Raw genomic sequence first — 26,507 nt, 5'->3', positions numbered from 1 at the left:
AAATATAACCTCCATGTTTCTTCCTGGTCAGAGTTCTTTCAAATGCATAACATCTGTAGAGCCATCCAATAGCTTATAAACACATCTTTCTGTGTTTTCTCCATTTGCAAGGCAATCACGGCAATGTCTAATATACTAGCTACCAGTCACATCACTACTTACCTACATTTGAATTTAAGTTAATTAAAATTAAATACAATTTTAAATTCTGTTTCTTAGTCACATTAGCCACCTTTCAAGTGCTCAATAGCTATGTGTGTCTAGTGGCTACCACATTCAACAGCAAAGACACAGAACTTTCATCACAGAAAGTTCTGTTGGATAGTATTGTCCTAGACCCTATCTATGCAAATTATCTGAAACATCAAGGTATATAGTTCTGACCTCCAGAAAGCTCAGGCTCTTGTACACATAATGCTCCCCTGGGCCTTTTGACAGGTCTGCGATGGAGTGGAGGTGGGGATTACTAGTTACAGCATTGAAGCAGGACTAGGAAGAACCAGAAGACTGACCAAAACTCACACCCCATGCTGACAGCCACAGCCCTGCTGCTGGTTCCCGCCTCTCTGTGGCGTGTGGTTTGCCCGCCAGAACACTCCATTCATTCACTGGGCCACCCTTCCTGTCCAGTCAACACTGATGGGATCTGTATGAACCTAATTATGTGATGATTCACTGGAACTCCAGTGTGGTGGAGAAGGGACAAGTCATGATACAAAATTGCACAGTAAAGTTGTGTCCACTCATGAAGATCATTTACGTCAAAGTTCCATGACTCAAATTTCTCATACCTGTTCAATATAGTTCTTTGGATTATAGATCAGACTCTACATGCCCAGGCTTAGAATGTGGAGTGGTAAGGGGTAAGGAATCAATAAGTTTATTTCTCCCTGAACTCTCATCATTCAATGATTCCCCTTTTATTCTCCTCTCCTCCTGAAGGAATTCAAGAGGGGATTCAAGACAGCCTAAGGTCTCTTCCTGTCTGTATTTAGTGGTCCCCTACCTCAACCTCCCATGTGATTCTTCCCTATATATTTCTAGAAAAACATAATGAAAGGAAAAAAGTATAATCAACCCTTACTATGAAAGAGAGAGAGACCATCAGTCAGAGACAGATACCATCTCTAGGTACCAGCTTGGCTTAGGTTTAGAGTCTGAGCAACATGGTCCAGTAAACATACAATGGAAGCCACATATGCAATTTTATATTTTCCAGTAGTTCACATTAAGAGAGTAAAAAGAAACAGGGTAAATCAATTTTAATAATATATTTTATTTAACCCAACATATCCAAAATATTGTCATTTTGACATGTAATCAATATTTTAAGTGACTGATGTGATCATTCACATTCTTATTATTCACACTAAGTCTTCAAACCCTGATGTGTATTTTACACTCACAACACATCTGCCTTGCTCATAGCTGCATGTGGAGAGTGGCTATTGGCCTGGACTGACCCCAGGAATCTGGCTTTGACGGGATTGCCTCCTCTGGTTCTCCAAGGAAAATCTAGCTCATTGAATTCCACTTTAAAATTTATTTTCGTTGAATTCAATCTTATTTTAGTCACCTGTCCCACTTACGACATCTCTGGGTCCTTCTGTGTTTTTATCAACTCCAAATGGTATTTGTAAATGTTTCCAGTTGCCACAATCATGTTCAATAACACCCACCTCTCAGTCTACCTCGACCCAATATGTGTCTCCATCAAAGCAAAACAACACTCCCTTTTCGTCATCCCATCTTCATTCATTTCCTGTCCGTGAATTGTGTTCTACTACCAACAAATTTGCACTAGTTTTGCAAGAAAAGTGCTGTGTGCTGACTGCCATGGCAAATAACAGTGTTGTCCATGTGTCTCTCTTTCTTCCAAACAAATTGGCACTCTGGACAGATTTCAGCTCATTGCTCCTAATGACAGACCTGTTTGGTTGAAAAGTGAGAACATAAAAATAAAAATCCAAGGAGGAGTAGGAGTTCAATTGTCTTCTTGCTCGACCAGCCTGATTCCGGGGAGCAGAGCCATGAGTTATTGTAATGGTTGGCAGGAGACAGCTTTGCTTCGCATTCTCTCTCGGTTCCTGTGCCCGTGAAAGAAAATCACTCACCTGTAAGCCAGCCTCCCTCCTCGTTTCTCTGAGAGACAGTGGGAGGATAAAAGCCTAAATGCCACCTGAACAGAAGTGAGCAGCTCCGATGCCACCCAACCCCAGCACGAAGAGGCCAGGACTGAATGTAAGGGTTCAGAGAAGATAGCGTGGGGTGTACATTTTTAGGAACTATCGCACTCATTTTATATTTTTTCCTAGGAAGAGTCCTTGTTTTAAAAATCTAGGTTTCCTTTTTAGTGGGAAACAGATTCTTTCTTCAAAGTTCGGTGTTGGATTGACAGAGAAAACGTGGGTCACTGCCCAAGGTCACGCAGGCCCCTCGGTGAGCACGCACCGTTTCCGTGGCTCCCCCAGATCTTGGCTGGAAGAGGCTGAAGCCCCCACACAGCCCATCGCTATACGCTGAGTAGGTCCAACAAGAGGAGACTTGAATCGCTGCCCAGAGAATAGAATCTGAAGTCTCGTTGGTTCCCTTGGCACCAGGGTCTTCCATGTGAGGCTTTAGCTCCCGACTTTGTTTTCTGCAAGTTCCTTGGATAAAAACCTGCTCTCACCAGACCAGCCCCTCTGGTCCCCATCCTCCTGGGCCACTTCACCACAGGTATGCCTATGCTGACCACCTCCGCCAAACTGGCATAGGCCTGGGTCTTATATCCTTACCCCTTACCACCTTTCCATGGGAATGTTATCTCCCCACTTAACAGAAGTTCTCAAAGGGCTGAGACTCAAGACCATGGTTTAGTCATCCTCCTTTCTCCCCTCAGAAGCTGGGACCAAGCTTTAATCCTAAAATGCCTTGAATGTGTGACTGTTGATGGAAAGGACAGTGAGAAATGAGAAGAATGTGGCTTTGCAATCACACTGTCATCATCATCCCCCACAAAACCCTGTCACCTGAGCCCCCGCCCAGTGCTGTTAGGAGGAACAGCAGCCACAGAATTGTCCAGAGCCACGTTGTCCAGAGCCACAGAATTGGCTCAAGCTGCCAGACCCAAAATCAGGTCACACTGTTTTCAACATCGCATTCATAATCAAGACTCAAGCTGCTCACCCTGGTCTGCCACAATGGAGTGGAAGGGAAGGGGAGAGGAAATGCAGACAGAGATGAGGATGGCAATCACACACACACACACACACACACACACACACACACACAGCAGTGATGGAGAGTGCAGACCCTACACATAGTCAGGCTGTGTCTCCCAGAAGATGCCCCTTGCCGCTAACCAGTCTCTGCTGGGAAGCTGATGTCCCCGAGGCTTCTGTAGCTCAGGACGTTGAAGTAGTCATGCGGCTCGTCATAGTCATCGTCCCTCTGCTCTCTGCATGAGCCAGCAGCTGCAGCTTCTGTCAGGACGCAGCTTGCAGGGGAGGCCGGAACCCCGAGCCCCCATTCATCCTGTCCACAGGGCCCTGTCCTGAGGCCACTTTCTGCAGAACGAATTCTGAGAAATTTCTTCTAAAAACAAACAAATGACAAGAGTATGTAGGGGTGACATTCAAAAGTTACTCCCCAACTGATACGTAATTATAATGATCTCTCTTCCTTTCTTACACACACACACACACACACACACACACACACACGTGAAGTTGTATTCTGACCAACACCAATCTCTTGACCTTACTTTCTCAGTTTTGTCATGGCTGGATTTCAGTACTAACCACTCCACCAAAACAAAACTTCTACACACGCAATGCACCTGTCACCATTCCTCCCTATTCACAAAGCCTAGTAAGGCAGCTTGCACCCTACTTCTCTCTTACTCTTTGTCACCCCAAACACTGATGACCTCTTCTTTTTTAAAATGCTCTCCTTCCCCAGCTTCCATGGCATCTCCTCCCTGGTTCTCCTCCTCCTCCCCTGACCCCCACCTCCACCTTCAGCCAACCCTGCTCTTTTTCCTGCTTGCAAATCAGCTCTCCAATTAAAGGGGTTTCCTAAGGTCTGCCCTCTGCCTTCCCACATTCAACACTCTCTGAGACACTTCGTCTAAATGTACATCTACAACCACCCTCTTCCCTCTGAGGATTCCCAAATCTCCACCCACGGAAGTCCAGGCCTCTGCCCTGAACTCCAGGCTGAGATGCCCACTTGCTAACTGGGCATGGCCACCTGATGACCCACAGCAAGCTCAGGACCAGCCTGTCTCAGAGGAACCCAACATACTTCCTCCTCCACAGACGGCTCCAGCCCCACAGTCCCTAACCTGGTTTACAGCACCAGCTGAGACCTGGAGGCCAATATTAAACTCCAAGTGGCCATAAAATCCTATCCTAGAAAACTCTAAAACCTACTCCCTTTTCTATCCCTACTTTCATGTCCTGTCTCTGGCCTGTACTTCCACACTCGCCTGCCTCGAGAGCCCCTCTTACCTCTAGTCCAGCTTCCACATGGCCACCCACAAAGTGAGCTTTCAAAAATGAAAATTGGATCATGCCATGCTTCTGCTGACAACCCTTTAATGTCACTTATTGTCTACAGGAGCCACAGGAGGAGTTTAAGGGATTGACAAAACCACTTAAGTTGTGTAAAAAAAAAACCTTGTCTGAGCTGCATTCTTCAAGAGACTAGTGTGATGCCCTCAAAATGCCCCGTGTGACTTGATCACCCTCACTTTCTCAGCTTCATGCCCCACCAGCACCCCAAATTCTGGTACAGGGCCTGATGCCAGAGAGCTGCCCTGAGCATGGGCTGGGCTATCTTCTCATGTAACCTCACCAATACCCCTATCGAAGTCTTTGAATTAGCTCCAAGGCACAGACAGGTGCAGTCACTTGCCCAAGGACAAGTCCAATTCTGACTTGGGTTTGTCTGACCCCAGGCTTTATGCTCTTTCCCCTCGACCAAGCTGCCTCTCATCCTGTGGTTTCTAGAATGCCAGGCACTGTGTCCTGACTCCCCGGTTTTATATATGTTACACCCATCGTCCACCCTCTGTAGTTCCCTGAAAAGGCTGTGTACTCCATCCTGCCGATGCAGCTCTGCAGGACGTTGTCCGAGAAGCCTTCTCTGAGCCTTCCAGGGAGCTGCGTTCTCCCCTGCACTGGGATGCGCTCCTGGATGTTCCCTGTTGTAACACTGAATCCTGTCTTCTCCAGACTGTGAGCTCCCTGGGGGAAGAGGCTATGTCTGTTTAACCTCAGAGCCCATAACAAATGCTCAGTATATGTTGAAGGACTGAAATGCGCGTGCAGGCATGCACACACAGGCACACACATACATGCTTCCGCACATGCGTGCGCGCGCACACATTTTTACACAGCCCCATACCTAAAAGAACTGGATTTTCTGAATCTAAGTAGGGACTCATGGTCAGACAACCACAGTTGCACTTGTGGGGCAATAGGCCAGAACAGTGAAATATGTTGGGGAAACCAAGGACCTGAAGTCAGCCATCACATCCATATGAGAGCAGCATCAGTGAGGGCTGAGCTAAGGCAAGGAATCAAAACACAGTGGGCAGCCCTAGCTGGTTTGGCTCAGTGGATTGAGCATTGGCCTGCGGACTGAAGGGTGCCAGGTTCGATCCTTGTCAAGGGAACATGCCCAGGTTGCAGACTCAATCCCCACTAGGGGGCATGCAGGAGGCAGCCAAGCAATGATTCTTTCTCATCATTGGTATTTCTCTCTTGCTTCCAGCATAGGAAACAGAAGCACCGTTACTGGTAGCATCAAGCTCTGAGGTGCACAAATACATGCAGGGGACTGCGCAGGAGAGTGGATAGGGCCACATGGAGGCTCACTGGAAACAAACATGGAAGAGCAAAGTGACACACAACTGCAGGCCCTGAGGAGTTGGGCCTGGAGAGAGGCCATATTCTCAGAAGCACACACGGGAAGTCTCTCACCACGTACTATTCCATTCATTCCTTTTCAGGAGGAGGGGCTGCACCTTATCTACCAAAAGTATGAAGAAAGGGGGCAGTTATCATAGGTGGACGCTGACGCTGGGCTTAACAGAAGTGCTGCGTCCCTTGGCGCAACCCCACCCATTTGGAAGCATGGATGCCCAACTCATCCTCAAAGGAATGGTGTGATCTTTCTTGCAGTTGTGCTCTTGATCCCTCTCTTGGCCTGGCCTCCCTTGCCTTTGAACCTTAGGACTCTTTTGGCTTCCAGAGTCCTCTGGGAATTGGAGATATGCCTGAGGTGGGTCTCTCGCTGTTCCGTTTGCATTGCAACCTGCATGGGGGACTCTGTAACTGTGATCTGTGCGGAAAAATAGTTTGGGATCAAGGCACTGACGTCCTGAAGGATCAAAGGCTGCTACTGGGATTGCAGCTGGGGCTGCAGGACAAACACTGCCCCCCCGTGGAACCCGAGGAGAAGGACAGCGCGTGGCAGTCATGGTCTTGGTGCGGACACACCTTCTCTTCTGTGCTTCTCAGAAGGTCCCCTGGGACACTCTGCCAACAGCTGCCTGGCAGATAACAATCATTCATTTGGTCTAGTTGATCCATGCGATACAAATATTTATTGAGCACCAAGTATTATGAGGTGCTGTGATAAATAAAGTGCATAATGATAAGAACATATACTTATAAGAATAATGGTTATTAATGTATTCCAGGAAAAATGCCCAAGTGGCTTACTTGAATTATTTGACTTAAATTTTCTCGCAACCCCACGAAGGCAGCACCATACTTATTTCTGATTTACAGATGAGAAAGCTGAGGCTCAGCAAGGTCAGGTGACATAGCTGCTCACGTGGTAAAGCCAGGATTCCAACCCAGGCCTATCTGATTCCAACGCCATATTCCTCGAGACTGCAATCTGCTGGCTCTCGGGGTCTGTGGGGAGCACTCTTGGTGCCCCGCTCAGATCCTCAGTACCTGACCTGTGCTCCCACTCCCCAGGCCTGGGCATATAGGCTGTGAGCGGCTCACAGCTGCCCCTTCTCTGCAGAATTGCTCTTGGACCCTCCCTGCTGAGCAGCCGGCAGTCAATGACTGAGGAAGGTGGGTTTTTAAAAGGCCAGCTCCCTGCCTTAGGATGCAACCAACTCTGCACACAAGACTTGCTTCAGCTGAGTCTCCAGCCGAGACCACATCATGCGGAGCGTTCTTCACCCATTCTGCTTCCTTTAGCACCTTCACCTGAGAGCTCTTGCAGGTAAATCCCTGTCGCCAGAATGCACGAGTCAGGCCCTAGTTCCTGGACCTGCTCTAAACAGTTGTCCTGGGAACGGCCCTGGATGGAATGTGGAAGGAGAGCCCTCACCGCTGGATGGGAACCAGGGACCCCACTGCGGGGAGGTGGGGCGGGGGGGAGGGAAATGGAGGGGACACAGATGGAGGGGGTTGTGAGCTGATGCCGCGGCTCTGACATTGGAGAAGTGCGGGGTAAGCAGTGATTATGAGGACTGTGGGGTTGGGTGGCTTTTGCTAAACCCTCTGGTGCACTAAAGAGAAAGGGAGACAGATCTGTCAGCAACTGAAAGCAAAGTGAGAGTCAGAGGTCCTCCTGGCGGCAGCATTTACAGAGCATCCTCCCCACTGCAGGTCTGGGAGAGGGAACTTCTGGGAGGCGAGAGGGGGAGGGGGGGGCGGGCTGGGGGCAGGGAGGCAAAGCGGGGAGAGAGAACATATGTAATAATAGTGCCAACAATAAATTTTAAAAACAGAGACCGAACTTCAAAGAAGGCTTAGGCCTGGGCAAGTCGTATACCAGGGTCCTGATCTGAAAACAGTGTCCTCATCCTTTACTTCTCATCCTGCAGGATCATGGGCAGCCGGGCACCACTGGAGGACTGTTAACGCTAAATGGGCCAATGTACAACATCCCCCTCACAGAGCAGATGCCCCAGATGCATCACAGCCAAAGCAGGTAACTCAAACCCCGGGGGATGGCCGAAGGGACAGGCAGGACCTAGGAGCTGCAGGTGACAACGAGACTGGAGGGAGACAGGTCCAACCTCTCGGGCTCCCAGATAAGGGAGGCACAGAAGGAGAATGCAAACGACTTCCCCAACAGGCGGAACAAGGACCACGAAAAAGGCACCAAGGGCAGTGGGGATCCCGTCTATGTCTGTCTCTGGACAGAAGGAGAATCAGAAAGGGCCAGGGTGGCCAGCGTGGGGTCCAGAGTCTTACCTTTCTGGCCAACATGACCACCATGGTGGCCGCTGTGCAGATGACCACCAGCAACAGGACTCCCAGCAGCGGGATCAGGAACCCAGCGCTGTGCCCAGCCCCTAGCGGGAGGACAAAATAAGGGAAACGGACTGAGGCCAGAAGCAAAGGGCAACCATTTCCCAGGGAGGCCTGAGCTCAGGGCACAGAGGTGGGGGCTGGCCAGGCCTTTCTCTGGCCACAGACTGGACCACTAACCCAGCTGCTTGGACCACAGAGCGTCTGCCTGGCCCACCATGAGCCACTGACACGCAAGCCGTTGTGTACCTCACACATTTACACCAGAGCAGGCCATTGTTAACCCCCCTCCTCGACTCACCAGCCTCACTTTGGGAAATACTCCTGAAATAAAACAGATGGCAGTATCCAGAAAAAATGGAAAAGGAATATTTTATTTCATTAAACTTCATATCTATAATCATACTAGTAGGAAAGTGTTAACTTAAAAATTAAAATAAAATTAATATTAAAGTGCAAAAAAAGAAAAAAAGCACATAACCTTTCACCTTAAGCCCATGGCACTTATTCCTCCTGGGCGGTGAGACCTGGCGGGAGCAAGGTCGTGGGGCTGTGTCCTTTACTGTTTTCCTTCACTCATACCACAATTCTTTTTAAATACATATTTTATTGATTTCAGAGAGGAAGGGAGAGGGAGAGAGAGATAGAAGCGTCAATGATGAGAATCATTGATCGGCTGCCTCCTGCAGGCCCCCTACTGGGGATCGAGCCCGCAACCCAGGCATGCGCCCTGAGCAGGAGTGGAACTGTGACCTCAACCACTGAGCCACGCCGGCCAGGCCCATACCACAAATATTTATCGAGCGCCTGGCACATAACTGGTGCTTCATCAATGTTTGTGATATGGATTAAACATGAACAAGAGAATTTCTAGGAACATAAAAATGGAACCGGAAGGAGGAAGAGGCAGGAAGGGAGTTTTGAAGAGATGATATTTTATCCAAGGAGCGTGTGAGAGAAACAGGACGGTTACCCCTGTGTGCTTGCTGCGGGGGAGGTTTCCAGGCCGCTTCCCCATCTCCACCTCCGTCCCAGAAGGTGGGGGGAACCCAGGTGCCCCGGGAGAAAAGAGGAGGGCGTGGCAGAGGCCGCTCTCTTCCCTCTGATTAAAGGCTGCGATTGCCCGGAAGGTGGCCTAGGCATGCAGTCCCTGAGAACAAGGGCAGTGCCCGCACTCCCCACACGGTACCAGGAGGGGTAGGAGAGGGAGCCCAGACTCCAGCAGGCGCTTCTCCTGCCCTGAGGATTCCATTCCCTGCTTTGGCCACAGGTGGGGGGAGGGGGCAGACAGGGAGCAGAGGGCCATGGAGGGCAGTGGCAGGGGGCAGAGGCCTGCAGAGGGCTGTCCACAGAACAGAAAAACAGGTAGGCTCTTGTCTCCATGCATAATTGGCCTCTGTGGGAGCAAGCATTTGAAAAGAAACTTTAAGGTAACAGTTTCACAGATTTTGCCAACTCATAAAGCTTAATCTCTAACACAATCAGCAAATAGAAGTTCAGAGGGAACCAGAACACCTGTGCTAAAGTCAGCGCTAATGCTCTGAGCCACTGCAAGCCTGAGCTTCCACCTGCATCCGTCAGACAAGCAGTGCATTCATCACTGAGAAGGTACGTGGTGCTTCCCGTGCACGTTCCAGGTGCCGAGCTGCTTGTGGTAAGTAATTCAATCCCGTCAGCACCTCACAAGGTCTGACAACCGCCTCCTTTCACAGAGGAGAAAACCAACGCACTGAGCGGCGACCTAATCCTGTCTGTGGTCACCAGCAGCACCGGGATTTGGACACCGGCTGCCTGGCGTCAGCCTGAGCTCATAACCACTCCACTCCACTGTCTCTCAGATACGGTCAGAATCCTTTCCCACCGTCCCGACATCTGGTTCAAGTGTCCAGGTGGATAACAAATGTGAGATTATTTTGGAAGCTATGAAGCAGGAACAAATGTAAATTATCGTAAACTTAAAAACAGAGCTATCATTGTGACCCAGCAATTCCACTTCTGGGTATTTATCCAAAGACATTCAAAACACTAATTCAAAAAGACATAAGCACCCTTATGTTCATCGCAGCACTATTTGCAATAGCCAAGATGTGGAAGCAACCTAAGTGTCCATGAATGCACACAGAAGGTGTGGTACACTGGCACAGTGCAATATTAATCAGCCATAAAGAAGAATGAAATCTTGCCTTTGTGACAACATGGATGGACCTAAAGGGTATTAAGCTAAGTGAAATAAGTCAGACAAAGAAAGACAAATATAATATGATTTCAGTTATATGTGGAATTTAAAAAAGAAAAAAACAAATAAATGAACAAAAACAACTCATAGATACAGAGAATAAACTGATGGTTGCCAGTTGGGGGGATGAATGAAAAAGGGGGAGAGGTTAAGACATGGGATTGCCAGATATAAAAACAATCGCAAGGATGTAAAGTGCAGCACAGGGAATATAGCTAATGATGTTGTCATGACTGTGTATGATGCCAGGTGGGTTCTAGACTTATCAGGGTGATCACTTTGTAAAGTACACAAATGCCTATCACCATTTTGTTCACCTGAAACTGATATAATATTGCATGTCAACTGTAATTTAAAAAAATTCAAAAACCTTTCTAAAATGCAAATTATTGTACATTTACACTTAGCACACAGCTTTGTTTCTAACCAGCTCTAATCCCTTATAAATTTAGGAGCTAATTCTAATCTGCATGATCCATGCTAACCTCATAAATGAGAACGTTTTCTAGATGACCATATCTATATATATAAAAGCCTAAGCAACCATTATAACCAGACAACTGATGACTGGACGACCAACAACATGACAACCAGCTGGTAGCTATGATGCACACTGACCACCAGGGGGCAGATGCTCAATGCAGAAGCTGCCCCCTGGTGGTCAGTGTGCTCCCACAACCAACCTCCCCCTGGCTGGCCAGCCATGATCAGCCCGGGACTGGGCGAGATGGCCCAATCTGCCCTGACTTCTGGCCTGGTCGAGGGACCCCATCCGTGCACGAATTCATGCACCAGACCTCTAGTCAATACATATACACAAAATGTCCTTTTTATACCCAAAAGTGTGGTTATCAATGTTGCCTGCTCATTGGAATCACAGGGATGCTCGTAGCACCTATCAGGTCCTGGCCCCACTCCTAGAGATTCCTCCTGAATTGTTCTGGGATGAGCACTGGCACCAACATTATTTAAAAGCCCCCAGGTGATGTGAGTGTGAGCAGGTTGGGTGGCCCTCCTCCAGTGCACATGGCAGGGATGCATTTTCTATCCTAGAGGATGAGGTTCGTCCTCTGCTCTGCTCCCGAGGGCATACCTGAGCTTCGTAGGACCTCCAGGAAGAATCGCCCTCTGTAAATGCCATCAGGGAAGGTGTGATAGACACAGGAGTACGCCCCTGTGTCGTTCCTAGTCAGGGACTGCAGGGTGAGGCCCAGATTGGAGCGGGGGACCACTCGCTCCCTGAAAGCCGGGTAGATGGACCACCCGGACTCCGCGTGATGAATGGCCAGAAATTGTTCCTGCTGCTTCCAGTCGACCTGAGTCACCGTGGCTGTGGTGGAGGACAGGTGACATTGTAAGGTGACAGAGCCACCTTCCTCTGCAGAAATGTTCCCCACGGTCACTATTCTGCCTGCCACGGCTCCTGGGGAAGAAAGAACACGTGCGTGAGTCCCAGTCAGCAGCTGGCCCGCTCCTTCCCGTAGAAATCCCAAGGGGCCTTGTGACCCGGACTGGGTTCTGGAATGGTCGTCTCTCCGGTCCACCTGTCACTCCGCCCGCCCGGGAGATGGAGCACATCCCAGGTGCTCTGCTGTGATACAGCCTCATGACCAGTGCATGGGTGATTTTCAGCTGCTTACTTTACAATATAAACCCTGGCAGCCACTGCTTCTGTTTTATTATATCTTCCAGCAGCCCAGGGCTGGGCTGGACACGTTACCCTTTAAAATAAAACCTGGGCCGAAACTGGTTTGGCTCAGTGGATAGAGCGTCAGCCTGCGGACTGAAAGGTCCTGGGTTCGATTCCGGACAAGGGCATGTACATTGGTTGCGGGCACATCCCCAGCAGGAGATGTGCAGGAGGCAGCTGGTCGATGTTTCTCTCTCATCGATGTTTCTAACTCTCTATCCCTCTCCCTTCCTCTCTGAAAAAAATCAATAAAATATATTTTTTTTTAAAAAAAAGTAAAATAAAACCTGGCTGTTTGGTTGGTTGCCATTGGGGTGCCTGGAAAACCCTTCAGGAAAGCCATGAACGCCAAAGGGAAGGAGCGTTGGTGAGAAACTGGGTCTCCACGCAAAACCACCCTTTTGGCACTTACCACCCTCAGGTGGCTCAGAAAGCAAAACAAAAACCAACGCTGCCGTTTTTAAACATTTGTGCTCCCTTTTAATGCAGAAGGACATAGATTTAACATGAATTCAATCTAAAATGTTAGGATCTCTAGAATCTGATAAGAAAACATGTTGATCCATAGAAGATCCATAGAAGGGGCAGGAGTGAACTTTAAGTAAATGGATCACTCCACTGCTTAGTCCCTTCTCTCCCCCTTCTTCCTTTCTGGGGTTGGCCAGTCAGGCTACCCCCGCCCCCTGACCCCCCTCCTACATCTGCCGCCCAGAACAGACCTGTGCCTTCTTCTCAGGGGAGAAAAGTAGGACGCAGGGCTCTGAACACTGTGGTTTCCTTCCCGACCGACCGATAGAGCATTCACTCCCTGCCTCCCCTTCCCACCTCCCGGCTCTCCCTCTTCCTCAGATTCTAGGCTGGAGTTTCAGTCCCTACCTGATGCCAGGAGGGGAGCCTGCCTCAGCCCCTGAGCCCAGATCAGGAGGAGACACCACTGCATGCTTCTGCCCAGGGGGCCTCAGGAAGCAGATGTGGCCTCCTCTGCCACAGAAACTGGCCGAGTGCAGCTGGCAAGGCGAAACTGAGCCTGTGAGCAGAGAGGGTCTCGGAAAAACCGAGTTCAGCAAAACCAAAGACAGATGCGGTTCTCAACAAGCACACAAACTGCACAGCGAGCCACAAGAAAGGCCGTGAAGGAAACACATTAAAAAATAAGTGGAGATATGGTGAGCGGTACACTGCACTGGTCTTTGGATACTGTTAGTCAATCTACTCATTTAAATTCTCTTACTGCACTTTTTTTTAATTCTTTGAGTTGAAGAGTTAGATGATTTACTACCATTTTTTCTTGTTTTTTGAGATAGGCCTGCAGAGCTATAAACTTCCCTCTCAGGACTGCTTTCATTGTGTCCCATAGGTTTTGGATTGTTGTGTTTTCATTGTCATTAGTGTCCAGGATGTTTTTAATTTCTTCTTTGATGTCATTGATAACCCAATCAATATTTAATAACATGCTATTCAGCTTCCAAGTGTTTGAGTATTTTGGGTTGTTTTTATTGTAGTTTATCTCTAACATTATACCATCGTGGTCTGAGAAGAAGCTTTTTATGATTTCAATCTTCTTGAATTTGGGGAGACTTTGCTTGTGACCCAATATGTGGTCTATTTTTGAATGTATCCCATGAGCACCTGAGAGGAATGTATATTCTGCGGCTTTGGGGTGAAGTGTTCTGAAGATGTCAATTAAGTCCATCTGATCTAGTGAGTCATTTAGGATTGCTGTTTCTTTGCTGATTGTTTGTCTAGTGGACTTATCCAGTGATGTCAGTGGTACTGCACTTTTAAAAAAAAAAAAATCAGCCTTTATTTAACAAGCTCAGGGCATCAGTTCTTTATAGAACCTGTTACCGATGGGGTTCCCTGACTTCATCCTACTAAAGAATGTGCAGAACTAAGAGAAACTTAAGAGTGTGCACTCTCGGGCCAGGTACTGCACTGGCGCTCTGAGCCAGTGAGCAAGAGGCAGTGGCTACGGAGACAAGACCTGGGTGGGACAAAGTCTTGGACAAACACAGCCACACTTTCCTTGAATGAGGTCCTCTCCTTGAATCTTGTATCTTCTTTCTTGTTTATCTGGACTGAGACTTTGTTGAATTCTGGCTTAATCTCTCTGACCCATATTATCAGAGGACACCAGAAAAGTGAGTTTTCTTTTGCATGGCAACCCCATGAAAATCGGGAATGCCTGACCCTGGAAAGAGATCGCGTGATCTTTGCTTGAAGCTCCAGTTCATTGATAAATCTTACCGTTGGCTCATCCTCTCTCCCACTGCCCGTCCCTCGCTTTCTCTCTCCCTCCCTCCCTTCATTTATTTGAAAGTCCCTGAGTCCCTACAAAGCACCAGACTTGACTGCAGGCTCTGGAGATATGAGACACATTAGTCAAAGCTTGCTCTCCAGCGAAGCCACACTCTGGGGAGAGGAGGTGGAGGGTCCACATTCACCTGCCCCCAGGGCTCACCGCTGCTCCTTTGGACACACTCCGTGGTGTATGCACTGAAAATAGCTCCACCAAGAGGAGCATCTGAAGCCCCGTGCTCTGCCCTCTCCCGTCCAGCCAAGCGCCCTGAGCTTCCACACTGTCCAGGCCCTGTCCCCTTCTCCTCTGATGCTTCATCTCAGACCAGCTTCTTCCCCTCCCTGGGTTCTTCCGTGAGGGAAAGCCAAGAGCAGCCAGTGGGGCTGGAGCACTGAGAGGTGTATGCTGGGGTTTGGGCTATCATAAATGCACAGCCTGTGTTCCTGCAGTGGGGGTGATTGGAAACCATACAGGCAGGACCTGTCTTCAATGATGAGGAATCCAAAGAAATTTAGACTGGTTAAAAAAAAATATAGTTGAAGAATTGTTCCATTTGTTTCTAAGCAATCAGTCCAAAGAGGAGCACAGTCGAGTCCATTCTGATGAATGATGCTCTCCAGAGGCATTTGAGGTGATGAACAGACTGTAGGCTAAGAAATACCTGGGTCCAGATTCATCCTGGTTTGGGGACCTTGAGAAAGTTACTCAACTTCCTTAAGAGTCAGTTTCCTCATCTGCAGTGAGAAGAATAGCCTCCCCTCTCTGCCCTTCATAAGGTCCTTGGGGAGGCTCAGTGAACGGATGTTAGCTAGTGTTTAGCACAGTGCCTGGAGCACAGGAAGGGCTCCACACATCAACGATAGTGTTGATAATAACAGCACTTAAGGAGGTAAAAGGGAAATCAGAGAAGAATATCTCTCTATCTATGTAATGTGTTTTGCCAGGAGTAAAACCCTGGTCTCTGGACTCCAAGTTCTCTACGCAACCTCTTCATTCTGTCATGTGCATCTGATATAAGACTATGAGGAGGAAATGCTCCTGCAGAAAAGTGGACCAGCCAGACCCAGAGGAGGCCTGGGAGGAAGGCCAATGACCCAAGAGTCTCCCCAGGGAACCTCCCAGAGTCCCTCTTGGCGCCTCCCACTGGTGGGACTCCACCTGGAAACCTGCAGGTGTGGCCACCTCAGCAGAGGCTGCACACAGCTCAGCAGCGCAGCTCCGAGGCGCAGGTCTGGACTGGGAGCTCCCAGGGCCACTGGAGACTCGGGGGCCAGAGGCAGCCTCAGTGGCACAGCATGAACCTCTGTGGTCAGTCATATTCTGACTCCCATTTCCACTTTAAAGTTCTAAAAGGAGCCACCTTAGTTTTTCTGCCCTTTTTTTTTTTTAAATATATATACTAGTAGCCCTGCACATGAATCTGTGCGCCAGTAGTTCTCTGTGGGGCCTGGCCGCTCCTAGCCCACTGTCAAGAGGCGCCCTGTAGCCCATAGGCCCATCCACTCCCTGGCCTGGCCGGAGGCCCATCCGCAGCCAGGCGAGGAATGCTTGCCTCGTCACTGGGGCAATGACGCAGCATTCTCCCCCCACCCCCCACCCCACCCCCCTGCCGCTCTGTGCCCTCTGCCCAGAGGCCCTCCGTGGCCAGGGTGGAATGCTTGCCTCATTGCCGTGGCGACGAAGCAAGCATTCTGCCAGGCCACTCACACTGCCCACTCTCAGTGGCTGCCCCCCTGGGACTGAGGAACTCTGGCAGGACTGAGAGGACTGGGTGCTGCCATCTTGTGGCTATGGGCACCAGCATCTTTGTGAAAGAGTGATGGTTAATTTGCATATTACCCTTTTACTAGATAGGATATTACTATTGACAGTATTACATATGTCCCCCATCCCCCCTTTTGTCCCCATCTGCCCAGCTCTTACCCAGCCTAGGTCTTCATCACACTATTGTCTGTGCCATGGGCTATGCAAGTAAGTATACAAGTTCTTTGGTTTATCTTTTCTCATTCCCCACCCTGACATATGTCCGTCTTCCCTCGCTGTTGTGGTTGTGAGAGGAACAGGTCTAGTTAGTCTTGAGACAACTGGATGGGTGTGGGCACTGAGGAAGGGACTCCATTTGCATGTAAATGGAAGAAGGGCTGGCCTGGGATGTAAAACACTCCCCTGCCCCCTCCAGTCCTTTCACAGCCCAGCCTTCCCTTGCCCTTTGAGCCCCATGTGAGCCTAGTCACTGTACCCTCTGCAAACCTGTGGCCTGACAGAGATCACAGAACTGTGAACAGAGCTGAAAGAGGTTGCACTTTCTATGAGACCTGTGACTTATGCACTAGAGACACTACCGAGCAAGCGTTCTCTCAGGGCACAGACCACTCTCTCAGCTGTGTCTTTAGTCTTCCCCCTGGCGGGGGACTTCAGGGATATCAAGGCTTTCTTCCCCTCTTTTCCTGGCCTCTAACCCAGTGCATGTCCTGCAGCCGCAGGGCTGGTGACCTTCTCAGCCAAGGGTTCTCACTCTGTCTCGCAGCCCAACGCCTCCTGGTAGTTGGCTGTCTTGTGGCTCTCTGCAGAGGCCTGTGGGAGCAGAGACAGGGAAGGGAAAGAGAAGAGAACACAGCTGCCCAGGCACGCAGGAGAGCGTGTCCTATGTCCCCTCACCCCCATCTACCATTTGTCATAGCAAAGCCACCTCAGTGATGCCATCTGAGTAATGCAGGGGGGGGCGGGGGGGGTTGAAAGCCCCTTCTGGAGAGAGCTGCCTCAGAAAATCAAAGACAATGTGACAGGAATGTCTATCACCTGAAGTGTTTTAAAGTCTGTGAGCCACAGGGTTCGCTGGCTGTAACCGGCTCATGGTGAATGTATATGGGAGAACTTGGGGGTGGGATGGCTGACCATTAGCCCAACTCCCTCCAGTGAGGTGACTCCGAGGACCTCCCTGACAAAGGCTGCCAAGGACTTCAGTGGACTATGGGAAGTTTCCTTTGCCTTCCCAGCTGTGAAAATAGAGAGACACACCCCCCTCCCAGCAGAGGTTGGAATGCAGAGTCAGAAGAAGTCTTTGGGAAGAAGCCACTGATCTCTCCTGTACCTCCCTTCATAGCCCTCCCACCCTCCCACATCACGCCCTGCTATCCCTCCCCCGCCCTAGACATGACTATACTATCAATCCAGCCCTAGTCCCGTCTGCCTTGAGAAAGTACCCTCCACCCCTGGAAACGTACTTGCTGCTTCCTACTCCCTAGAGTCCTCAGCATTGAGGACCACAAAGATTGGAATGGAAGTTCAAGTGAATGTATCAACCCATCAATGTTTCTCTCTCACATCAATGTTCCTCTCTCTCTCTCTCTCTCTCTCTTCCTCTCTCTAAAATCAACAAAAACCTAGCCTCAGGAGAGAATTAAAATTAATAATGATATTAAACTATTTCTAGCCCTAACCGGTTTGGCTCAGTGGATAGAGCGTCAGCTTGCAGACTGAAGGGTCCCAGGTTCAAGGGCATGTACCTTGGTTGCGGGCACATCCCCAGTGGGGGGTATGTAGGAGGCAGCTGATCGATGTTTCTCTCTCATTGATGTTTCTAACTCTCTATCCCTCTCCCTTCCTCTCTGTAAAAAAATCAATGAAACATATATATTAAAAAAATAAAACTATTTCTAGTTGTTGATGCTTATATAAATGTAAAACCCAATGAATCAACTGGGGGGAAAAACACACACAAAAAAATAAAACTCTGCAAAACTTGCAGGATATTCAAAGAACTGCTCAATCACCAAGTGCTCTCCCCACACCACCAAAAAGAGTGTCAGGCCTAGAAGGTTTCACAGGAGGACTATAACAAACCTTTAGAGGGCAGATAATTTCATTGTTAGTTAATATATACACACATAGGACATAAAGAAAACTTCCAAATTAGTTTCATGAAGTGAATTTCAAAATGATATAAACATTATTAGGATTGTACACAATTGAAGAAAATCAGATCCTAATCTCACAAATGTTGAGGGGGAAAATTCTATATAAAATATTGTCACATTGCCAAAACCAGTTTGGCTCAGTGGATAGAGCGTCGGCCTGCGGACTGAAGGGTCCCAGGTTCAATTCCGGTCAAGGGCATGTACGTTGGTTACGGGCACACCCCCAGTAGGAGATGTGCAGGAGGCAGCTGGTCGATGTTTCTCTCTCATCGGTGTTTCTAACTCTCTATCCCTCTCTCTTCCTCTCTGTAAAAAATCAATAAAATATATTTAAAAAATATATATATATTGTCACATGGACTCCAATAGCATATTTAGCAAAATATGTAATAATGAGGTAGAATGTATTCCAGGATTGCAAGAATAATTCAAAACTAAGCAATCTATTAATATTAAATACTATATCTACACAGAAAAGGCATATGGTTATTTCCTTTGATGCTGAAAAGAAAATACAACCCCCATTACTGGTTAAATAAAAAATAGTAAAATAAAAAATGATAAATTATTTTTTAACATAATTACACACACACACATATACCAGCTCCAAAGCCAACATCTCTCTTTTTTTAAAATATATTTTTATTGATTTCAGAGAGGAAGGAAGAGGGAGAGAGAGAAGGAAACATCAATGATGAGAGAGGATCACCGATTAGCTGCCTCCCACATGCCCCATACAGGGGATCCAGCCAGCCACCCAGGCATGTTCCCTGACCGGGAATCAAACTGTGACTTCCTGGTTCATAGATTGATGCTCAACCAGCCCGGCAGTTGCCAAAATCTCTTTTGATGGGAACACATTAGAGGTATTCCCATGAAAGTCAGGAATGAGACAAGGATAGTCACTATTGCCACAATTAGTTAACTTTTCAGAACTATTAGCCAATTTAATTAAGAACAGCAGTTTAAGTCATAAGAATTAAAAATAAGCATATAGCCTTGGGGGGGAGAGGCAGGGGGGCTCAATTGGTTGATGAGTCATCCTGTACACCAAAAGGTTGTGAGTTTGATTCCTGGTCAGAGCACATACCTAGGTTATGAATTTAATTCCCAGTTGGGGAGCATAAGGAAGGCAACCCATCAATGTTTCTCTCTCACATCAATATTTCTCTCTCTCCCCCTTCCTCTCTCTAAAATCAATAAAAACATAGCCTCAGGTGAGGATTAAAAATAGTAAGGATATAAAACTATTTCTAGTTATTGGTGCTTATATGAATGGAAAAGCCAAGAGAATCCATTGCGGGGGGAGGAACCCATACAAAAATAAATTTGCAGGATATAAGATTAATATAAATAAATAAATAAATAAATAAATAAATAAATAAATAAGTAGTTTTCCTATGTACAATCATTAACCAGTTAACAGATATTTTGGAAGAGAATCCCATTTACAATCGCAGCCCAAAAAAAAGATAAAATACATAGGAGTAAATTTGACCAGAGATGTGCAAAAGACATATGAAAAAAACTTTACTCAAATGAATTATCTATCCAAATATACTTTTAAAGGAAACCATACAAATTCTAAAGGAAAACTTAGATGCCTTCCTTTAAAGCCTGGAAGGAGAGAAAACCTTTTTAACTAGGATTCAAACTAGAATTATAAATACAATTCTGTGAGGAGTTTGACTACATACATTTTCATTTAAAAAAAAAAAAAAAAGCTTTTGCTTTAAAACAATCATAAAGGTCAAACGACAAGGGCAAGATGGAAAAGATTATTTGGAACTTAGTTCACAAGCAAATGATTCATCTCCTTAACATAAAGAGATTCTAGATATCAAGAAGAAAAAGACCAAGAACACTAAACAGGTCAAAATTCATGAACTGACAATTCCTGGAAAAATATATTCAAATATTCTTTAAACATATGGAAAGTTCCTCAATCCCAGTCATAAAAGGGAGCTAGGCAATAAAACTACACTGTGAAACCAAATTAGCAAAAAATCAAAAATATGCTCTACTGGCAAGGCTGCAGAGAAACGGGTGCTATCATATATTGCTGTTAAAATTAAAAAAGGATACAACTTTTTTAAATTCGATTTTGTCAATATCTATTCAGATCTGAGCTGTGTTTACTGTTTGACCCAGGAGTCCTACTTCTAGAAATCTGTTCTAAGGATATAAGTGCACAAATATGAAATGACATATGCACAAAGTTATTCATTGAGACATTATATGTACTAGCAAAAAAAAAAACAAAAAACCAAAAACATGAAAGAACTCAAATGTCTATCAATGGGGGCCTGGTTGAATAAACTATGGTACCAAGTTCCTTGCCAAATAAACTGTTACCTCCACATAATGGGAAACTAGGCAACCAAAGAATGAGAGCATCTCAGTGTGCTCTGGAGTGATCTCCAGAAGCTTTCTTAAATAAAACAGCAAGGTGCCAAAACTATGCTACCGTAGGCTACCTTTGTAGAAAGGGATAAAATGGAATAAATATGTAAGTTCAAAGTTGCTTATGTTTATAGTAAGAAACACTGTAAGAATTAATCAGAATTTTGTTTTAATCCTCACCCGTAGATATGTTTTTATTGATTTTTTTAGAGAAAGGGGAAGGAAGGGTGGGAAGGGGGAGAGTGACAGAGAGAGAGAGAGAGAGAGAGAGAGATCAGTGTGAGAGAGACAGAGAGAGACATCAATTGGTTGCCTCCCATATGGGCCCAACCCAGGATCAAACCCACAACCTCAGTATGTGCCCTGACCGGGAATCAAACCTGCAACTTTTTGGTGAATGGGACAACACTCCAACCAACTAAGCCACCCAACCAGAGCCAGAAAATAATGTTTTTAATTGGTTACCATTAGGTGGTGGGAAAGGGGGTGAGAGGGGGGGATTGGGATGGAAAAGAAACTTATTTGGGTATAGCTTTTAACTTCTAAGACATGTAACTCTTTTACATATTCAAATCATGCATTTTGTATAAGAACAAAAAAACTAGTCTATCCTTAAAATTGAAAGAAAAAAAAGAAACAAAGTAATCTAATTGCATATAAAATTAACTAGGGGCCCAGTGCACAAATTCGTGCACCTTGAAAGGAACTGTGGGCTGCGAGGCTGCGGTGGGCACAGGGGCGGGTCTTGGCCCATCCTCCATGCTCCCACCCGGCCCCTCCCACTGCAACCCCTGGTCCCCTGTCTGCCTGCAGCCCCAATTTCATCGCCGCTCCCACATGTTGACGGCACCAGCCCCGTTCACACCCAATGACAGTGTGGAGCGATTGGGACCAGTGCCAGCAGTGGGTGCGAGTGGCAGCTGCTGCCCCAATAGCCCCTCAGGAGCAGGGGGACGTGGAGAAGCCTTCAGGGGCAATTGGGGCCGGTGCCAGGCGCCGGCAGCAGGTGCAAGCGGCAGGTGGGAGCAAAGAATTTTCAGTAACCACCAAAGGCTGGCCCTGATGACAGTGATCAGCACCCCGCCTTGGTCTAGTACCCCCACTCACCTGCTCCACCATCCCGCCATGGCTGATGCCTGTCATGTTCCGTATGCACTCCCTGGTGGTCAGCGCACATCATAGCAACAAGTTGTTCGGTTGTTCCCCCTTTCGGTCTATTTGCATATTAGGGTTTTATATATATATATATATATATATATATATATATATATATAGATAGATAACATAATCACACAGAGAAGATAATCATTTCAACTGAATTTAAAACTTAAATCTTTTATTTTCTTAGTGGGATATATTTTAGGATAAGAAATATATTTTATTCATTCAATGGTATTAATTATTTTGAAATACCAAAACAACAAATAAGTAACAACATTAAAGTTGTTTAAAACCAAGCTCTTCAGACTCAGAGAAAATAGAAGTATAAATTAAAATAAGTGTCGAAACCGGTTTGGCTCAGTGGATAGAGCGTCAGCCTGTGGACTGAAAGGTTCCAGGTTCAATTCCGGTCAAGGGCATGTACCTGGGTTGCGGGCACATCCCCAGTAGGAGATGTGCAGGAGGCGGCTGATCGATGTTTCTCTCTCATCGATGTTTCTGACTCTCTATCTCTCTCCCTTCCTCTCTGTAAAAAATCAATAAAATATATTTTTAAAAAAATTAAAATAAGTAAGTAAAACCCTGTAATGCTAAATTTGAATTATCAATGCAAAACCATGATTTAATAGAATATACATATTGTCTAGCTAAGCCCATTGAAAGAACTAAAAAACAACAATCTTCCAGGAGCCAGAACACAGTTGAGAAACCGGAGTTTCTGAGGGAAATGGCTGACTCCAGGTTTGGGGCAAGGAATATACAAGGCAAGTGTGGGGTATCTCATTCTCGTAGGAAATAAATATCTTTCAAAGATTAATGGGATCATGTCAAAAAGACCAGACTAATTTGTAGGGGCCACAATTGGGCCAGAGTTGGGCCAATTAAACTGTGAAAAAGAAAAATGGCTATAAGAATATATTAAAGGCCATAAATCTATAAGTGACACTCTCAAAACAGAAAACTCCCCCCAAAAAAACCAAGCCTCATTTGTCACTATTGGAGATAGTTGCTACATCAACTGCTTGTTCTGAAAATTGGTAATTAAAGTTAAAAGCATTTATTTTGTCTTTCCGTTTGGAACTGTATATAAGGGTAATTAAATAGTCCCAGTTGCTGAGGGAAACGGCTCTTTTGCACAATAATTCCAGCTAATAAATGTAGACTAAATTTGGTAAACGGGAATGGAATAGTTGATTTAGTTACCAATCACCAATAGAAACCAAAACCATTACATGAAATGTGATGGCAACGCTGATGTTTTCAAGGTGCCAAGGCTACACTCAGGGATTGCCTGCTGCCACAAAGCGGGCATGTAACTGCTCAAAAGAAGGATCAAGCTGTCCCCACTCTATCCAGGGACTAAATCTAAACATCACTGAAATTGCTATGTATGTATATATTTAAGTTCATTTCAGAGAGGAAGGGGGGGGGGGAGAGAAAGAGAAACATCAATAATGAGAGAGAATAATTGATCAGCTGCCTCCTACACGTCCCCTACTGGGGATCCAGCCCACGACTTGGGCATGTGGCCTGACTTGGAATCAAATCATGACCTCCTGGTTCTTAGATCAACACACAACCACTGAGCCACACTGGCTGGCCAAACATCACTTGTATTTGAACAACCAGACACACTATGTTGTGCAATGGGACCCAATATGAAGTGTACAATATTATCTATGAAATCTTCTTGCCTAAAATGTATAACCTGAATCTAATCAGGCCTTTAGGCCTAACTTCTAGTTAATAGGAAACCCCATACAGCACATAGGTAAACAAGTTAAATTATTCCACTACAAAGCAGAGAAAAACACAAAATGTGGGGCAATTGCTTCAACAAGACAATGTGGGGAGAAAAAGAGGGTAGGGAGATTGTTTTATTTTTTTTTTAAATATATTTTATTGATTTTTTACAGAGAGGAAGGGAGAGGGATAGAGAGTTAGAAACATCAATTCAGCTGCCTCTTGCACGCCCCCTACTGGGGATGTGCCCGCAACCCAGGTACATGCCCTTGATGGGAATCGAACCTGGGACCTTTCAGTCCGCAGGCCGACGCTCTATCCACTGAGCCAAACCGGTTAGGGCGGGAGATTGTTTTAGATCAGCGGTTCTCAACCTGTGGGTAGTGACCCCTTTGGCGGTCGAACGACCCTTTCACAGGGATCGCCTAAGACCATCCTGCATATCAGATATTTACATTATGATTCATAACAGTAGCAACATTACAGTTATGAAGTAGCAATGAAAATAATTTTATGGTTGGGTCACAACATGAGGAACTGTATTTAAAGGGCCAGAAGGTTGAGAACCACTGTTTTAGATTAACATAAATTTAGGAGATATAACAGCCAAATGCAATTCATGGTCCTTGATTGACCTTTGGTTTAAACCAGTGGTTCTCAACCTTGGCTGCACATTAGAATCACCTGGGAATCTTTATAAAATCCTGATTTCTGGGCCTCATCCTCCAGAAATTGTTTTTTTGTTTTGGGGTGAGGCCACAACATTAGTAACAAAAAAACAGAATTTCTGGAGGATGAGGCCCAGAAATCAGGATTTTAAAAAGATTCCCAGTTGATTCTAATGTGCAGCCAAGGTTGAGAACCACTGATTTAAACAAAGGCATTTGGGAACAACTGTAAGAAATCAAACATGGATTGAGCATGAGTTATATGAATAAACTATTACTAGTTTGGTGAAGTGTGTGTTATGACCCGAATTGTGTCCCTCCCCTCCCCAAACTCACATGTTGAAGTTCTAATTCCTAGTACCTCAGAATGTAACTGTAATTAGAGATAAGATCTTTGAAGGGATGATTAAGTTAAAAATGAGGTCTTTACAGTGGGTCCTAATCCAGTATGATTGCTGTCCTTATAAAAAGAGGAAGTTTGGACAGAGATATTGGCATATGGGCAGAGGGACAAGCAAGGGAAGAGACAGTGAGAAGGTGGCCATCTGCAAGCCAAGGAGAGAGGCCTCAGAAGCAGCCAACCCTGCTGACATTGTCTGGATTTCCAGCCTCCACAGACAATAAAGTTGTTATTGAAGCCACCCAGTGTGTGGTATTTTGTTATGGCAGCCCTAGCAAACTTATACAGGGGGAAAATCATAATTGGTGTAGTAAAAAATGTTTTAGAGATTTCTACTGAAATTTTTAAGTGTAAAATGTCATAACGTCTATAATTTTTAAGTCCTTAAAAAAATAGTGAGGAAAAGGTGGCAAAATGATTGGTAAATTTGGGCAATGGGAATGTGGGTATTAATTATCTTTCTACCTCAAAATTCAAAGAACAAGTTAAAGTTAAAAGAAAGGAAATGTTCAAATGCCGCTGGGAGAAGGAAGCCACCAGGCAGGATGGGGGAGCAGGAGGACAAAGAACCCAGTGGGAAACCCCTGCCTGTTGCAGGACTGAACTCAGCACCCCCATCTTTCAACACATCTCAACTGATAGAGGGAGATTAGAGTGAAACTGCACATTGCACCTGAGAAATTGCCAGCAGCAAGGCTGTGAGAAGGGAACAATTAAAAACGAATTTCGCTTGGCTGTAAAACATTGCTAATTTCCGTCGCTTACATGAACTACTAAACATTTAAGTATAAATACTGTTTAGTGTAGTAATAATTATGCATGCAACTGAAAAATACAGTTGGAAATATATAATTAATTTAAATGTCATAATAATTAATGGAGCTTTTCAATACGTAGCCAGCTTCCTCGTATTGGACAGGCAGTTCTAGTCTTAGCTCAGGCTGCTTGATTCTCTGTCATAACAAGTCTAACAGCTGACACATTTCTCCACGTCAGTCAGTCAACAAATATTGAGCACTTAACGCTGCAAAACTGCTATGCGAGGCACCATGGTGGAGATGAAGAAGAGAAAGCTTACTCAAGGGGTTTACAATCTAATTAGGAAGTTTAATACCCAAACAAAAATATTGTAAAATGTAGAGTAAGGTCTAAGCGCCAGTGACTGGTAGAGACGAGCAGAGGACGGCTTATAGGATAGTTACTTATTCCAGGTAAAAGGTGAGAGGGGTAGCTGTGTGGATGAAGCAAGGATGTCTAATCTCGGAGCAAGGAGATGATGCCTGAATAACACAAGGTCCCATGTGGGAGCAGCAACCTGCAGTGCAGCCAGGGCCCAGCCAGGGCCCAGCCAGAGCCGCAGGGCGGTGTTAACCCACCTGCGCAGGTCCCCGGCTCCTGGGCGACAGCTCAGAGGCAGGACGGGACCGCGGGCAGCTTACACTGAATGCTTACAAGCGTGTGTTATGAAACACAAGGCATATGATGGCTGCGGATGGTTTGTGGCTCCAGGGAAGGTGTGAACAAAGTCTCAGGGAAAACGGGTGACTGATTCCTAAGGCCGCTGGTCTCACGGGGGTTCCTGGGCATTGCAAGCTCCTTTGGTCAAGCAGGTCGAGTGGTAACAAGTGCTCGGTGCTCCCCTGACAGCAGCGGGGGTCCATGCCTCCGTGGGCTGCAGGGCCCGGGGAAGGGGCAGATGGTGCCCACGGTCATCCCGGCT

The 26,507-nt window shown here is 46.4% G+C and overlaps 1 protein-coding gene across 1 annotated transcript; it reads right to left on the bottom strand.

Moving 5' to 3' along the window:
- Window positions 1-1,278: 1,278 nt before the first annotated feature.
- On the bottom strand, window positions 1,279-13,136 carry TIGIT (T cell immunoreceptor with Ig and ITIM domains). Its single transcript, XM_070403558.1, has 4 exons — window positions 13,073-13,136; window positions 11,600-11,929; window positions 8,214-8,314; window positions 1,279-3,576 (listed from the first exon to the last, which is right to left on the bottom strand). Exons 1-4 carry the CDS (start codon window positions 13,134-13,136, stop codon window positions 3,340-3,342), a joined length of 732 nt encoding a protein of 243 aa, XP_070259659.1. The 3' UTR covers window positions 1,279-3,339.
- Between the last annotated feature and the right edge of the window lie 13,371 nt (window positions 13,137-26,507).

This window comes from Myotis yumanensis, unplaced genomic scaffold, assembly GCF_028538775.1.
Source record: "Myotis yumanensis isolate MYYU_CA2020_CCGP unplaced genomic scaffold, mMyoYum1.0.hap1 SCAF_2, whole genome shotgun sequence".
In the NCBI taxonomy this organism is placed as follows: domain Eukaryota; kingdom Metazoa; phylum Chordata; class Mammalia; order Chiroptera; family Vespertilionidae; genus Myotis; species Myotis yumanensis.
This window is presented reverse-complemented; position numbering and strand designations above follow the sequence as displayed.

What these genes read in the sequence shown, in the direction of transcription:
- TIGIT (XM_070403558.1), bottom strand. Translation starts at nt 13,136, where the DNA reads ATGCAGTGGTGTCTCCTCCTGATCTGGGCTCAGGGGCTGAGGCAGGCT. An exon ending in GGAGGTCCTACGAAGCTCAG is followed by an intron (nt 8,315 to 11,599) that starts GTATGCCCTCGG and finishes TCCTCCCGCTAG; the next exon opens with GGGCTGGGCACAGCGCTGGG. An exon ending in TGGTCATGTTGGCCAGAAAG is followed by an intron (nt 3,577 to 8,213) that starts GTAAGACTCTGG and finishes GTTTGTTTTTAG; the next exon opens with AAGAAATTTCTCAGAATTCG.